This window comes from Poromitra crassiceps, assembly GCF_964638095.1.
Source record: "Poromitra crassiceps genome assembly, chromosome: 23".
Classification (NCBI taxonomy): Eukaryota; Metazoa; Chordata; class Actinopteri; order Beryciformes; family Melamphaidae; genus Poromitra; species Poromitra crassiceps.
Window position 1 is genome coordinate 22,790,541 of NC_139639.1, and position 17,211 is coordinate 22,807,751.

At 47.8% G+C, this 17,211-nt stretch overlaps 1 protein-coding gene across 1 annotated transcript in view; it reads right to left on the reverse strand.

Annotated features, from left to right (window-relative positions):
- LOC310796572 (receptor-type tyrosine-protein phosphatase mu) overlaps positions 1-17,211 on the reverse strand; it is a gene marked incomplete at both ends in the record, with an annotated part of 196,262 nt that overhangs the window by 32,053 nt on the left and 146,998 nt on the right. Inside the window, 3 exon segments of the mRNA XM_083658777.1 lie at positions 3,867-3,943; positions 5,664-5,751; positions 15,064-15,269. Of these exon segments, the coding sequence (XP_083514903.1) occupies positions 3,867-3,943; positions 5,664-5,751; positions 15,064-15,269 (371 nt within the window).

The following is a 17,211-nucleotide window of genomic DNA, read 5'->3' on the forward strand; positions in this document are numbered from 1 at the left end:
CACACACACACACACACACACACACACACACTCCATATGCAGCACACCTCTGGAGTAAGCAGCCAAAGTGTTGATAATCCCCAAGATACAACTAGCAGCACTGATCTTCACAACAGGCCCCTAGTCTGGTGGATTACTCTAATCCCTTCAAGTTTTATTTGTCCAATTGTGTGTCTTCTCTCCGGAGATATGAGGCAGGAAACAAAACATTACCGACTTAAAGGCTCTTCCTCGGCCCTGCCTCCCCCCCCCCCCCCTCCCCCTCTCCCCTCCCTCCTCGCCACTCCCTTATCTCTCATATTCAATTTAACTTAGACTGTGATTAACGCTTCTCCAATGAAGGGAGAAAGACACAATGGATATTCTCCTCTCTCCTCTCTGTCTCCTCCACCGGGCTCCCTCAGCTATTCAACTGTCGTCCATTTTTAATGACTTCTTTATCTCTGGACGGAGGAGAGAGATTTGTTTGTGCTTTCATGTATGTTCTGTCAAGCAGTGTGGAGGCCCAATCCACCATCGGCTTAGAGAGGGAGAGACAGAAGGATCGAGGGGGGGGGGGGGGGCCCTGCCAGTGACTGTCAGCTGGGAAGCGCCTGCTATAAATGGAGCCACTACACCACCAGGTAAGAACGTGTCTTCGTGATAAACGTAAAGGGAGAAATGGGGTAAAGACAATGTCGAAATTAATAATTGGACGTGCGTTGAGTTGAGGGATGTGTAAGTGACTAAAGAGGAACTAAGTATGTACACACGCCAGTGCGCTCTTTGTTGTATTCGGCGGCGCTCTGGCTCGCTTCATGCGGTGATAAGTTACATTAATTCTTTCTAACAACAGCGGGGTTGTAGGATCTCTGAAATATGCAGCGCGACACGTTTCCGCCTGTGGGCATCCATTCGTATTCATTTGGCTTGCATAGCGTCAAGATAGCCCACTTTCGCAAATCTGGGCTATACCTGAGTGACTTGATTTCTGTGTTGACGCACGAGTCTAGCCTCTCTACTCAGTATACAGCACACAGACAGCCCCCTAGCAGCCTGTGCGTGTGCCCTACATGCACAGTCAGACAACAGGCAGTTACACTACATTTTCCCTGCCTCCAACAGCTTATGAGAAAACTCAATCAGCTGAGGAGAAAGGAAACATACCCAACTGGCTCCGGCTACTTATTCCTACATGACTGGAAATAATCGGCCAGAATAATAGAGCACAATAACAAACATTGTGGGGAATGTTCTACACATAAGAGTTTATTAGGCAGGACAAGCTTTTAGATGGGTTAAAAAGCTTTGTGAAGAGCAGAAACATCATTACCCATATGCCCGCATTTCCACTAAGTACTTTTCCAATGAAGCCGGCAGAGCGCTGGAAATCCTTTTCAATCAAGGCCCTCTTTAATATGCGTATATCCTTATCTTATAATGGGGCGCCCCTCTATTGTGAGAGTCTTCTCCGCTGCACTCCTTCTCGCAGCATATAATGGGCCATAAACTGAATAGCGGGGAGAGGTAAATAATTTAAGCCCCGTGCATTTGCCGTGGCACACCTTGCATTATGAATTCACGTTTGAAGGCGTAACAAGAGATTACAAATTACCACATTAGAGGGGGGGGGGGGGGGGGGGGAGAAGACGGGACACGGAGAGAGAGAGGAGCTCTCCTGAGTAGAAAGCCACTTAGGGAGTCAGGTACATCGCCAGGCCATTACACACGCAGCGGAAGCATCTGCTAAGAGAGGCCAATGGGCTGCTCTGATTGGTCACCTCCTGCGACGACAGTAACACTGTTATTAACAGCAAAGCAGGTCAGATGAGGAGATTCCATATTGTGTCAGCTAAGTGAGTCGGATGTGTTTTCAGTGGGGAGCATGCCTCACGCCACTTTTTAATGACTTCCACTCACTGTATAGGTGCAGTATGTGGATGTACTTCCTGTATGGAAGTGACTTCCACTCACTGTAAAGATGTACTTCCTGTATGGAAGTGACTTCCACTCACTGTAAAGATGTACTTCCTGTATGGAAGTGACTTCCACTCACTGTAAAGATGTACTTCCTGTATGGAAGTGACTTCCACTCACTGTAAAGATGTACTTCCTGTATGGAAGTGACTTCCACTCACTGTAAAGATGTACTTCCTGTATGGAAGTGACTTCCACTCACTGTATAGGTGCACTATGTGGATGTACTTCCTGTATGGAAGTGCTGTGGGAAGTCTGATTCACTCACTGTATTCACCTTATGTAGAAGAGACCGTCTGGCTTGAGAGATCAACAGGAAGTGTAAATACAACCGGAACTTCCGATTGTATTTACACTTCCTGTGACGCATAAACCTAGTCTGACTCATAAATGTGAGTCAAACTAGGTTTGACCAGTTGAGTCAGACTAGTTTGAGCAGGTAAAACAGCCGGCGTTTTGAAAAGGAAGTCGTGATACAATGGGTCAAGTGGGCGGGGCAACATAAGGTGAATAGGTGCAGTATGTGGATGTACTTCCTGTATGGGAGTGCTGTGGGACGTCTGATTCACTAGTCTGTCAGTGGAGCTGCTGAGTGGGCCTGTTGGGACTGTGTGTAATGTATATGTGAATGTGAGGCAGAGGGAACCTTCACCTGATAAAGGTTGACAAAATACTAGATGCAAGTACAAACAGCAACAGAAGAATGAGTGTAGTCACACTAATAGTTTGAGTTGTGTTTGTGTTTACTCATGTGTCTGTGTTTTGATACTATTTGTGATATGCAAGCCTACGTACTGTACTGTGTGTCTTCTTGCTTTAATTTGATCTGTCTCAATGTAACGGTAGCCAGTGGTCATGCTGTGCAGTGAGTAAACCGCACTCCCTGACTCCTTAAGAGACGCTCTAGCAACAGATGCTCTAGCAGCTAGAGCCATGATGGGTTTTAGCGTCCTTGCTAGAGCGTCCGCCTCCCATGCCGAAGGTTCCCGGTTCGATCCCCAGCTGCGGGCGGACTACACAACGCAGGGTACATCAATAATTCTTCTGCGTTCCATTTGCCTCGGGACTTGGAAGTCCCAGGTGGGAATGACGTCACACCTGAGTTGAACGCGTTCCAGTAAAACAGTCGGAAAACCAGCCAGGCTTAGTTCTAGCCAGGCTAGACATTGTTAGCAGTAACGTTTGATAACAACGCTTTACGAGGTATTTTGCCCATACAAACACTGTCGTAACATGTCCACAGATAGACGTTGGACAGTAGTGTGTGTACAACGTGTTAATGAGACACAAATAAGACAGAAGTCCTAATAAACAGTTTACTGCTACAGCTTTCACTAATGTTGAGCTGGCATCTTTTTTTTTATGTCTGGGTTCATGAGGTTCCCCTGACTTTCGAAGTAGGAAATCCCAGTTCAGCTGATGTCAAAGGGGGCGTTCCCGTCTGTGAACTGGGAAATTCATAGTTCCCAGTGCGATTGGAATGCGGCATAACTAAACTAATTAATCACCCACGCAATTTCTCTCCTTTCTACTCTGGTGTGTCTATTCTGGTGTGTCTATTCTTCAAAGCCAAGTCAAAAACTATAACCTCAACTTCCCCTTTGAGCTGCTTTGCCTTTTCTCTATCCCCAGCCTCTGATCTTCATTCCTCTTAATATATCCAGAGCAATACAGCAGCTCTCTAAAGTTGGAAATAAAGGCAGTGTGTGTGTGTGTGTGTGTGTGTGTGTGTGTGTGTGTGTGTGTGTGTGTGTGTGTGTGTGTGTGTGTGTGCATGTGTTTTTCAGGGAGAGGGGGGCTGCTTTGCCCCTCAGGCCCCTTGCGACGGTGGCACCAGTGCCCCCTCTGTCCCCTCAAGAGGGAGTGCGGTGACCTTTGCGTTGGTGGCGCTGGCTGGTGTGTGTACTTACATCAACATAATTTGCATTAATGTAATCGGAGCTCTGTTCCCCCTCCAGGGCCTGCAGCCTGACACGGGAGTGATCATCTGGAAGAGAGGCAGAGAAGAAGAAACCAGCGGTGAATTAATCATATTAACGAGGGCACAGGGAGAGGGGACGAGGAGAGGGGACGGCAGAGAGAAAGGGACAGAAGCAGACATGTGAACAGAGGGACAGAGAGATGAGGAGAGGGGACGGCAGAGAGAAAGGGACAGAGGAAGACATGTGAACACATGGACAGAGAGATGAGGAGAGGGTACGGCAGAGAGAAAGGGACAGAGGAAGACATGTGAACAGAGGGACAGAAAGATGAGGAGAGGGGACGGCAGAGAGAAAGGGACAGAGGCAGACATGTGAACACAGGGACAGAGAGATGAGGAGAGGGGATGGCAGAGAGAAAGGGACAGAGGAAGACATGTGAACAGAGGGACAGAGAGAAGGAGAGAGACTGTGACAGATAGAGAGAGAAGGATGGAGAGAAGGGTGATGGAGGAGAGGACACATGTCCAGATTGGCATCACACAGAAAGCAACCCAGTAGCCAGACTAAAACTTTGGCATTTTACGTGTCTGAAAACCACGTCGAATATCTATAACTTACTTTTTGTGGCATTTTAAAATCAATCTCAATAAATTTGAAAACATCGCTGCCTTTCAAACATTAAACGCAAATGTAAACAACTTTGGTTATGTTTAGGCAAGTAGAACAACTTGGTTAAGGTTATGTTATGGTTTGGGTTAGGTTTAAATAACAAAAATGTTAAATGTAGACTTTGGAAACGCTGTAACCACGACTGGGAATTGAACATAGCCCTCCGGTATGAAAGGTTTTTATGCCCTTCATCCACCCCGGCCACAACACCCTCAGGCTGTGTGTCCATATAGCGCTTGTTTTCTGAGCACCAGCGCCCTTTCCTCATTAAAAGCAACAGGCGCACAAAAGGCACTGCAGCTGGTGTTTTTTCTTCAGAGAAGAGCACTTTCCAAAGTTCTAAAATGTTACACTTTTCAGAAAAGCGCGGAGACGACGTTTCCCATACCGTCCATAGCAACAACAAGTATGGAGAAAGTGGTGGAGAAATAGGACCTTATAATTATTGAATTCACGTTAAACAGGCTAAGAGCGATCTTAGCCTATATGACAAACAACATAGCGCTGCTATCAGTTTTAAAACCTTCGAAAAATAAAGGTTTGCGAGAAATTATTAAAAAACATTGATTGCCAAAGACACATTTTTTAAATGTTTTCATAGGAAAACCATGATGTCATACAGGCCTTTAGGGTTGTGAAACTTGCTCCACCTACATAGAACCATGAAACCCTTCAGTTAAACATGAAAATCATCAAAACTGGATCTGCCAAGGTTTTTCCGTGACAGCAGCGCCAAACGTAGAAGGGCTGTTGAAGTGAAGTCCCTAGTCAGCGTTAATTAGAATGTATATATATTGCTGCTCAGCTTGAGCTTGAGCAGATGATATGAATTAATAGTGAAATCAAACCCAACACTCAGAAACAAGGTCAGGCTACATGTTAGGTGCCATATGCTGCACTGCCTGTTTCTCAGAGCGGAGAAGGGGCGCTATTAAGACGGAGATAAAAGTAGCGTGGAAAGGTCAAAGTGGCTCTCGTCGTCGGGTGATGATAAAGCTCTGTTTGAGCAGCTTATAGCTACCCCGCGTCACAAGCCCGGCCAATAAATCACTCAGCCGCAAGAATGGCAATGGCACACAAAGATTCATGAGCGCCGAGGAGGTGCTTTGTACACACATGCAATGATATTCCCATATCGGTTCTTCATGCGGTTCTCATCCTTCTTGGCCGAGTCCCACGGTGCCGACTGTCCTTCAAAAAAGCTCTGAAAAGAGAGAAAACACGAGAACAGAGAAGAGATGAAGTATGGTGTCATGTGTGGCGAGCGCGCTCCAAATGATAACCAGGCTAAAGAACACCAGCTTCTCTTTCAGCAAAAAGGAAAGGGGACATTGGCAAAAGGCGGATAGAGAGAGAGAGAGAGAGAGAGAGAGAGAGAGATATCCACATCATTATTAGACATGAAACACGGGGGGATGCGGCTTCTCTGAGTAGCTGTGTCAAACAGCGAGTGCCATTAGGGCAGAGGCCGCGGGTGTCACGCTCAAAGTGCTCCCCCTGCGCCCACCACAGCGGCTGTCTGTCTGCCTCATCTGAAGGACTCACTCAGCGCGGCGCCGCACGGCACGGGGCAAAATAAAGCCAGCTCATCGTCTGCAGATCAAAAGCGCTCGGCTCAGATTACCCTCATGAAATATGTAGCATCTCTCGCTGGGGACATTTCCATTCTGATGGCACACCAGGCACAATTAAGCCAAATTATGAAAATACATCTCCGCTGCCAGGCCACCGCTGTTCAGCAGGGCGGGGAGGGGGTGGCTCCGAGCAGACTAGCCTGGACAAAAACATGTCATTGTGGGGTTTTTTGGTAATCAGCTAATGCACGTTCGGGGGGGAAAAGTCACTAAATGCATTATAATTCAGACTGAGTGACCATCTGTAAATACAGATTCAAGAGCAGATTTAAGCAGTTAGTCAGGAGAGTTCATTTTTTGTGCAGCGAGCCAGGCTACCTTCAGGCTCCACCTGGGCCTTTCTTGAATTAACATCCTTCTTCTTCTTAAAAAAATCCACCTAATGCTACTTATTCCTTCTTAAAACTACTTTCTAATGCTACTCTATTTTCTTAGCTGACATGGACTGTGTTGCACAGCTGATTTCACTACTGTTGACAAAATGTGCTATTGTAAGACACTTTGGATAAAAGCATATGCTAAATGACGTAATGTAATGTAATGTAATGTAATTGTTAAGGAGTATAAGATGCAGTCCTCAATCATCAATGTTTCAGTTCTTGTTGCTGTCATTCATCTCTGCACTATGCAGGCGGCGGGCCGTTTGTATAGCAAATGGAGGGCTTTCAGACAGCACACAAGGACATACTTACTTCTGTCTATTAAATCTTAAGGATTAGCGATTTCACTGAGAAACAGCTTTAATATAAATAAAAATATGGCCCCTCCATTGGGTAAAGATGTAAATGTTTCTCAGAGATGGATTGTATGAGCCTCTCCCCTCCCCCCTTCCCGGCACTATGTCTTGGGAAAATGTGCTGGCCAATGTCATTGTCACTGTCACTCTGAAGGATACAGGTCTAATATCAAGCACCTTAAGACAAATCATCTGCCGGCAGAAAGGCGTCACCTGGCAACTTCATAATAGTTCTTTCTTAAACTGAATGACCCTGCCTGTCTGAGATACAATAGTCTCATTCCTCACAGCTGTTGGGATGCTGAATGCAGAATCACAAAATATGATGATGACAAAGTAGTTGGTGTTCGGAGAGGCGGAGATTATATGAAGGGTTTCGCTCTAAAACGCCACATATTGGAAAAGATTTGCGAGCTGAAATTCATTCAAAAATAATGACTACCTCCAAAAACACAACTGTTTTGTGGGAAAGGTCGATGCTGCGATTTACTTCATGTCCAAAATAATTTTGTGAGGAAAAAGCCAGAATTAGCCCAAAGTGACGGATCAAAACAATGCATCTGCAGCTAGTTCTTCACCATCTTCAAATCCCCTGTGGTCTATAGCCAGCGATAGAATATTTTTAATTGCAGGCCATTTGCAATATGCCAGTCACAACTGAGTTTTCCTATTCTGCCTGTTATTTGTGGGTAATTGCAGAAGAGCCTAGTACTTCCTTTGCATAAAGTCACTATGGGAAAACCTACATAAAGCAGCAAAAGAGCACTTGAACATACACACCATGGCAAAAAAAAAGGGGGGATGGCAGCACAAAGAAGCAGAATTATTTAGCGAGCTTTCTCTGAATTAATTAATGAATTCGCCGTGTGAGAAAAGGAGGCTCATTCAAATTGACTAGAGTTCATTTGTATGCTGGAATTGGTTATTTCAGAATTTTCACATTGGATGCAACATTATTTCTCTTCAGACAAAAGAAGTTGAAAAAAGAAAAGTCAAACACAATGATAAACAAGATGCAGTTCAAACTCTGTGGCCCCAAAAACCGTAGCTTTCCACTTCCTGCTCGTACAAAAACAATGTCCTGCTCACTCACTCAAACGTGTGACACGTGCAGAACAGTTTGGACATGCAAATACTTACTCTGTCATGGTGCATATCAAATATTGCTTTAGAAAGCATTTGCAGTACATAGCATACAATGTGATCATTTTTGATGTGCAGCAACCTATTTTTATAGTAATTGTTCCAATTACCAGAACTCATTGGTCGTCCAAATGACATTATCACCAAGAGTTATGCCATGCTCATGTTATGAAATCATTATGCATGCTAAAACATTAGTTGTAGTTATTTTGTAGTTATCTCGCTGGCTTTTTGCTGGGGACCCCCTGGAACCCCATCAAGGACCCCCAGGGGGTCCACGGGCCCCACTTTGAGAACCACTGGGCTAGAGAGAGTATGCTTATAGAGCAACATCAGCATTAAGCTGTGGAGCACTGTGCAGCTCTGTGTGTTAAGACACAATGCCCGATATGGAAAACATCTCACAGTCACATTCTCAAGGGTAAGAGGCAGACTGTCATAAGACCTTGCCATGACAGCACAGTTCAACAAAAGACTGTGGAGAACTGTTATGGTGTCACTGTTTCAGACATGAACATCTGTGCTCTGTCAAATGCTTTGGTATCATTGCATAACTTCTGCTGGTAAATGCCCTTCTCAGACTACATCATCTAAGTGAGATGTTGTAATCCCACAGGGCCTTAAAAAACCAGCCAACAAGCACCAGCAATCTGTCTGGATTCCCCCCCTCTCAAAAGTGATATCATCTACACGTCTGGAAAACTCACAAATAACCAAAAGTATTGGCTTACCTCGTTTATCTGATCCAAAGTTAACGTACAGAATAACAAGAAGCATGGGTCAGAGAGAGATATAGTACAGTGTAAGTCAACAGGTTTAGAGGTGCACTAGGCTCCAATCTCATTAAGTCAAAAAGAAAAAGAAATAAAAAAAAATTGTTAAAAAGGGCATTAACCTTAAGACAGATTGATATTGAGGAAGACAGCATCGGAACACAACATACAAATGACTCGCTCTAGCCAAGTGAGAATGAGCTCCGTTAAACATTTCAGGCATCGCATGGGCCTTTAGTGAAGTGGGATGTGGACAGCTAGGTGACAGCAGGGCGGGGACGGTCACGGGACAGCTAGGTGACAGCGGGGCGGGGACGGTCACGGGACAGCTAGGTGACAGCAGGGTGGGGAGGGTCACCGGACAGCTAGGTGACAGCAGGGTGGGAGGGTCACCGGACAGCTACAGTAGGTGACAGCAGGGTGGGGAGGGTCACGGGACAGCTACTGTAGGTGACAGCAGGTTGGGGACGGTCATGGGAGAGCTAGGTGACAGCAGGGTGGGGAGGGTCACGGGACAGCTAGGTGACAGCAGGGTGGAGAGGGTCACGGGACAGCTAGGTGACAGCAGGGTGGGGCGGGTCACCGGACAGCTAGGTGACAGCAGGGTGGAGAGGGTCACGGGACAGCTAGGTGACAGCAGGGTGGGGACGGTCACGGGACAGCTACAGTAGGTGACAGCAGGGTGGGGACGGTCATGGGACAGCTAGGTGACAGCAGGGTGGGGATGGTCATGGGACAGCTAGGTGACAGCAGGGTGGGGACGGTCATGGGACAGCTAGGTGACAGCAGGGTGGGGAGGGTCATGGGACAGCTAGGTGACAGCAGGGTGGGGAGGGTCATGGGACAGCTAGGTGACAGCAGGGTGGAGAGGGTCACAGGGCAGCTAGGTGACAGCAGGGTGGAGAGGGTCATGGGACAGCTAGGTGACAGCAGGGTGGAGAGGGTCACAGGACAGCTAGGTGACAGCAGGGTGGAGAGGGTCACAGGGCAGCTAGGTGACAGCAGGGTGGAGAGGGTCACAGGGCAGCTAGGTGACAGCAGGGTGGAGAGGGTCATGGGACAGCTAGGTGACAGCAGGGTGGAGAGGGTCATGGGACAGCTAGGTGACAGCAGGGTGGAGAGGGTCACAGGGCAGCTAGGTGACAGCAGGGTGGAGAGGGTCACAGGACAGCTAGGTGACAGCAGGGTGGAGAGGGTCACAGGGCAGCTAGGTGACAGCAGGGTGGGGACGGTCACAGGGCAGCTAGGTGACAGCAGGGTAGGGACGGGGGCCAATCGTTCTTTTCATTGACCGTTATGCACCCATGCAGTGGAGCCGCATGAGCCCAAAACCCCTTTATCCATAATGGATTAGGCCCGGAGGGCAGCTCAAAGCACTCCAGCCCCTCAATGATCTGATGCTGCAGGTAGCGACGGGATGCTACATTTTTTAGCTCCTCACTCATGGGGGAGGAGGCAGGGAGGTAATTACTGATGAATGTGGCCCACGTAGAAAACAGTGTGGCCAAAGGAGATGGGGAGGAGAGGGACCAAAAAAAAGACAAGCAAGGAAGCGTCAAGCATGATACTGTAGACGTATAGATAAATAAATTATAGAGAAAATGATGAAGCAAGAGAAACATGAGAGTCCATGAGGGATGCAAAGAATAGCAAGAAGGAGGCAGAAAAGGAGAGGAGAGAGGGTGAGTGAGTGTGCAAGTGAAACAAAAGTGACAAAGAATAGATGATAGTATCAATGATAAAGAGGATAACGTGACGGCAGATAGAACGATTGTGAAGCAAAACGGATGAGATGTGAAATACGACAAACAACAATTTTTAAAAAGTATAGCTTGAAGTCAGTGTGTTTGAATGTGGTGTCTGGGTGAGATTTGAGATGAGTGCAGAGCACTGCAGTGGCTGATAGTGGCAGGCTGGTTTGATGCTCAGGGACAGTGAGAGGAGACAGGCTGGTTTGATGCTCAGGGACAGTGAGAGGAGACAGGCTGGTTTGATGCTCAGGGACAGTGAGAGGAGGCAGGCTGGTTTGATGCTCAGGGACAGTGAGAGGAGACAGGCTGGTTTGGTGCTCAGGGACAGTGAGAGGAGGCTGGCTGGTTTGATGCTCAGGGACAGTGAGAGGAGGCAGGCTGGTTTGATGCTCAGGGACAGTGAGAGGAGACAGGCTGGTTTGGTGCTCAGGGACAGTGAGAGGAGACAGGCTGGTTTGGTGCTCAAGGACAGTGAGAGGAGACAGGCTGGTTTGATGCTCAGGGACAGTGAGAGGAGGCAGGCTGGTTTGGTGCTCAGGGACAGTGAGAGGAGAGAGGCTGGTTTGATGCTCAGGGACAGTGAGAGGAGGCTGGCTGGTTTGATGCTCAGGGACAGTGAGAGGAGGCTGGCTGGTTTGATGCTCAGGGACAGTGAGAGGAGACAGGCTGGTTTGATGCTCAGGGACAGTGAGAGGAGGCAGGCTGGTTTGATGCTCAGGGACAGTGAGAGGAGACAGGCTGGTTTGATGCTCAGGGACAGTGAGATGAGGCAGGCTGGTTTGGTGCTCAGGGACAGTGAGAGGAGGCAGGCTGGTTTGATGCTCAGGGACAGTGAGAGGAGGCAGGCTGGTTTGGTGCTCAGGGACAGTGAGAGGAGACAGGCTGGTTTGATGCTCAGGGACAGTGAGAGGAGGCAGGCTGGTTTGGTGCTCAGGGACAGTGAGAGGAGACAGGCTGGTTTGATGCTCAGGGACAGTGAGAGGAGACAGGCTGGTTTGGTGCTCAGGGACAGTGAGAGGAGGCAGGCTGGTTTGATGCTCAGGGACAGTGAGAGGAGGCAGGCTGGTTTGGTGCTCAGGGACAGTGAGAGGAGACAGGCTGGTTTGATTCTCAGGGACAGTGAGAGGAGGCAGGCTGGTTTGATGCTCAGGGACAGTGAGAGGAGGCAGGCTGGTTTGATGCTCAGGGACAGTGAGAGGAGGCTGGCTGGTTTGGTGCTCAGGGACAGTGAGAGGAGACAGGCTGGTTTGATGCTCAGGGACAGTGAGAGGAGGCAGGCTGGTTTGATGCTCAGGGACAGTGAGAGGAGACAGGCTGGTTTGATGCTCAGGGACAGTGAGAGGAGGCTGGCTGGTTTGGTGCTCAGGGACAGTGAGAGGAGACAGGCTGGTTTGATGCTCAGGGACAGTGAGAGGAGGCTGGCTGGTTTGATGCTCAGGGACAGTGAGAGGAGACAGGCTGGTTTGGTGCTCAGGGACAGTGAGAGGAGGCAGGCTGGTTTGATGCTCAGGGACAGTGAGAGGAGACAGGCTGGTTTGGTGCTCAGGGACAGTGAGAGGAGGCAGGCTGGTTTGGTGCTCAGGGACAGTGAGAGGAGACAGGCTGGTTTGATGAGATGAGATGAGATGAGATGAGATGAACTTTATTGTCCCCGAGGGGAAATTTGTCTTGGGCAAGTAGTGCCGTACAACAGCCACATGTCGCATGTATAGAGGTTTAGACACAATACATACAACAGACAGGGAAAAAACATATCGAGCATACAATGTGGTCCCTTTCCAACATGCACTTTCCACTGGGAAATTTTGCCAGCGTGTAATATAGAAATAAAAGACAGCAAACACTGGTTTGTTCAATTTGGTTCAACATTTCATCCTAATGACATTCTAAGCATATTGCACAGTCATTGTGGGTTTATTGCACAACCCTCATTGCAATTTCCCATTTGATAAAGTAAAAGTATTGAAGATAAAATAAATACACTTTTTGGAGGTACAAACCTCACCTCAAGAGCAATAGGGCACTCAACTAAGTAAGACCAGAACTCAGTATATGACAGTACAATAGAGAGTTCTGCTTTGTTTAAAAAAGAATTCAGCTCTACCAATACTAGGACAGGCAATCCAGATTAGTAGAGAGTTCTGCTTTGTTTTAAAAGAATTTCAGCTCTACTAATACTAAGACAGGCAAGATTTGCCTCTGTTTGTAGAGAGTTCTTAATGAAGAGTAAGAGAATAAAATAAAAAGCTAAGAGAATAAAATAAAATAAAAATAGTAAAAATAGTGAAAAAGTAAAATAAATAAAATAAAATAAAATAATAAAAATATAAAAAAAAGTGAGAAGACATCGACCGGCATATGACCTGGTTTTATAGGGAACACCCTCTTTGGGGAAGGGGCAATGCCGCCTGTTTGTTCAACAATAGCACAGAAGTGGGTAGGAAAGAGAGCTTGAAGCGGTTACTCTTACATCTATACGCTCTGTATCGTCTGCCCGAGGGCAGCAGGTCATAATCACAATGCTCAGGGACAGTGAGAGGAGGCAGGCTGGTTTGATGCTCAGGGACAGTGAGAGGAGGCAGGCTGGTTTGATGCTCAGGGACAGTGAGAGGAGACAGGCTGGTTTGATGCTCAGGGACAGTGAGATGAGGCAGGCTGGTTTGGTGCTCAGGGACAGTGAGAGGAGGCAGGCTGGTTTGATGCTCAGGGACAGTGAGAGGAGGCAGGCTGGTTTGGTGCTCAGGGACAGTGAGAGGAGACAGGCTGGTTTGATGCTCAGGGACAGTGAGAGGAGGCAGGCTGGTTTGGTGCTCAGGGACAGTGAGAGGAGACAGGCTGGTTTGATGCTCAGGGACAGTGAGAGGAGACAGGCTGGTTTGGTGCTCAGGGACAGTGAGAGGAGGCAGGCTGGTTTGATGCTCAGGGACAGTGAGAGGAGGCAGGCTGGTTTGGTGCTCAGGGACAGTGAGAGGAGGCAGGCTGGTTTGGTGCTCAGGGACAGTGAGAGGAGACAGGCTGGTTTGATTCTCAGGGACAGTGAGAGGAGGCAGGCTGGTTTGATGCTCAGGGACAGTGAGAGGAGGCAGGCTGGTTTGATGCTCAGGGACAGTGAGAGGAGACAGGCTGGTTTGGTGCTCAGGGACAGTGAGAGGAGACAGGCTGGTTTGATGCTCAGGGACAGTGAGAGGAGGCTGGCTGGTTTGGTGCTCAGGGACAGTGAGAGGAGACAGGCTGGTTTGATGCTCAGGGACAGTGAGAGGAGGCAGGCTGGTTTGGTGCTCAGGGACAGTGAGAGGAGGCTGGCTGGAGCCCTGCCAGCCTCCTGCCCTAATGAGAGGAAATGAGAGTGATGCTCTGTGAGGCGAGATCTTTTGTTGGGGTGTCAGCGAGAGGCATGCTGTCAGATTACTGGATGCTGTTGTGTGACAACAGTCTTCTTAAGGGAGCAGCGGGCCGCCACCGCCGGAGCTTAATCGGACCTGATTCAGATAAAGAAGGGCACAAAACTAATGCACAGCTAGCCGCTGATCTACAGTTTTTTGGGGCTTAACTTTTAAACTGATGCATTTCACATCAGTCTAGCACATCTATACGTCAAGTCTCCAAGGGGACCTGGCACGGTGTAACTTGACGCACACACAACACACACACACACACACACACACACACACAACACAAGCGCAAATGCACAATCGCTACAAACAAGGAACAGATGAACAACAAAACGAATCACAGCGTAAACACACTGAGACAGCGTGCATTAACAATTTATCATAAAAGTGCATCTGGGGAGAAACAAAAGAGTTCTGCTGTGCTGTGCGAAACAGAGGGAGAAAGAGAGACAGAGAGAGAAAGACAGAGTGAGAGAGACAGAGACAGAGAGAGAGAGAGAGAGAGAGAGAGAGAGAGAGAGAGAGAGAGAGAGAGAGAGAAGGGCTGGGTATCACCACTGATTTCTTGATTCGATTCCGATACACAAGGTTCCGATTAGATTCAATACGAGTGGATATCGACATTTCAGTTACAGTACTAATTATGCTTGGATATGAAAGAGATTCTCAAAGAACTAATGCTATCTAACATGGTGCCTTATTAAATATATTAATGATTACAGATGTTTACGAGATCTCGTTGCGCTAAGAACCAAACCACGCGAGTCTAACAGGGTTAAAGCTTCGAGCATCCATGGAAAAAGGCATTATATTAAAAGATCGATATTGGGATTTACTGTATCGATATCAGTTCCTCCAAATGAATATCGATTCGATATCGATATATATTTCTTTAACCCAGCCCTAAGAGAGAGTGAGACAGACATGGGGCTATGCACCATGACACATGCACAGGTGAAGCCTAGTAAGGTTAGACTGATAAACATTTCCATGGAGATGTTTCTCCAGACTTCATTGATGCTCCCTCACACCTTCTCTACAGTGGGGATGACAGCTAACGAAGGGGGGGGGGAGAGATGCGTGCTACCTCGTACTCCTCCTTGAAGCCGTAGCCCTCGGCGCACTTCATCTGGGTGATGTGCTGGAGCAGGTCGGCCACGCGGATGGCCGGGTGCAGCTGACCCGTCTGGTAGGGCACGTCCACCGGCTCTCGCTTCCTCAGGGAGTGGCTGTGGGACTGCACCAGGCTGCTGGTGTCGCTGCCCATGTTGTTCTGGCTGTTCTGGCTCTCGTCTGTTGGACACAAACACGGGGACAAGGCAGGTTAGCACGGAGACGTACGATCTAGTGGCGCTCGACTCATCAGCAGATTGTTAGAAGATGTGTGTGCCAGTGTCATATGGGTGACATAATGCTTGGAGCAGTAAATGTCCACAGTTTTTGAGTTGATTTCTTTACTCATATACAGTTTTCATATAGGCAGCTGGAGTCCTTGCTACGGTGTTGTCGCTCACAGATCGGAACGTTATGCTAGTTCAAATCTCAGTTATAATTAACTGCTGCCATCCACAGATGGCATGTTATCTCATTTACTGTTAAGCATTATGTCACCACCACCGCCCTCCAGATTGACACATGGTGGTAAACAACTCTCATGTACAGTAGTAATCAGTTTGTTATGGATGGTCACAACAACACAACATCATTGAGTAATATGATGAGTCATGTGGTGGGGAGGTTCAGGTCCATCTGTCTCAAAGTGTGGCTGGAGAACATCTGATATGGCATCCTATAGCCCTTACGGAACTCAGCCCTGAAAGTATAGCACTTACAGCACTAGCAGGGCTCAATATGGCTAGCATCAGGAAGAAAGTGCACTGTAAGCGAAAGGGTGTGTCAACTGCGAGAAACAGTTTAGAGAGTGCTCATAAAAATATACATGAAGAGGCTGTAAAACAACGGGGTAACTTTTTAGTGGCGGTGCAGTATGCCGCTTTTTGGCTACGTGTCATACTGAGAGTCACCATCCATTCCAGCTCTTTCAGACTGTGATCCAGTCAGAGGCAGAGATGAGGCACAGATGCTGTGGGGGGCGCCAGCGGACGATGGAGGGTGTCCAGAAACATGGGAGGAGGAGGAGGAGGAGGAGGATGTGAGGGGGGTGCGGTGGGGCCACAGTGAGCATGTCGCAGCAGGCGCCGTCAGAAGCATCACACAGACACAGCGTGGATTCAACCCCACCACCCCCACCTCCCCCACCACCCCCACCTCCCCGGGAGAAAAAAACGGAAAACAATCAATAAATAAAGACCTAAAGAAAGCAACCCAGGAGGGAAGCGGAGATGGGAGGAGAATGCATGGGGGTGATGCTGCGATGGGGCACTGGTGCTGTGATCATGCTAAGCTAATGGCTTTGGTGGCACGGCACAGCGGGTGGTGAGATGCTAACATGTCCACTGGCCATGCAGTGAGGTCATAATGTCAGAGAGAAGCAGCCGCGCACCGCGGGCCTGCTTTTCTGAGCAAAACACCACCTCCTCCCCCCAACCCAGGGCCCACTTGGGGAAACTTACCATTAATGGGCACTTTTTAGATAGCAGATACATAAGAGGTTAAGTATGTGAAGAGAAAGAGAGGAGAAGAGAGAGGAGAGAGGGGATATAAGCAACAATACAGCATGAGCACCTGTTACAGTAGAGTGGTTTAGCGCTAAGCTAAAGGGCAAGATCACATGCCTTCCCAGTCCAAAGTGTCTAGGTAGAAAGCCTAGCCGGGGGGAGGGGGGGGATGTTGAGTGGATGGATGGGGCAATTTCAACAGTGCAAGACAAAAGTAAACGAAAGAGGGGGGGGGAGGAAAAGTAAAGTCATGGATTTCAAAGGAGAAAATAATGGTGAAATACTGAGCACCTTTGGAACCAGCCTTAATTGTTTCAGATTTGTGACTGTCATACATATTCTGGTGTTGATTTCAATTAATGTTTTTCTTGCATCTCTGACATTTTGAATTTCTTTCTCTAATTGGCATAATGATATTTGCATGTGATAGAAGTGGTGACACCTGTATTTCTCAAACAATATATAAATGAGCCTGTGTGATGAAATCAAAAACATTACATATCCTCACTCGATCTAATCAGTTTTGGTCATTAACCTCAACTGATGAGACAACGTTGTGACTGAATATGTCACAACTGAAAGCATGTAACCTTTTCTGGCTGCCTTAATTTCACGTT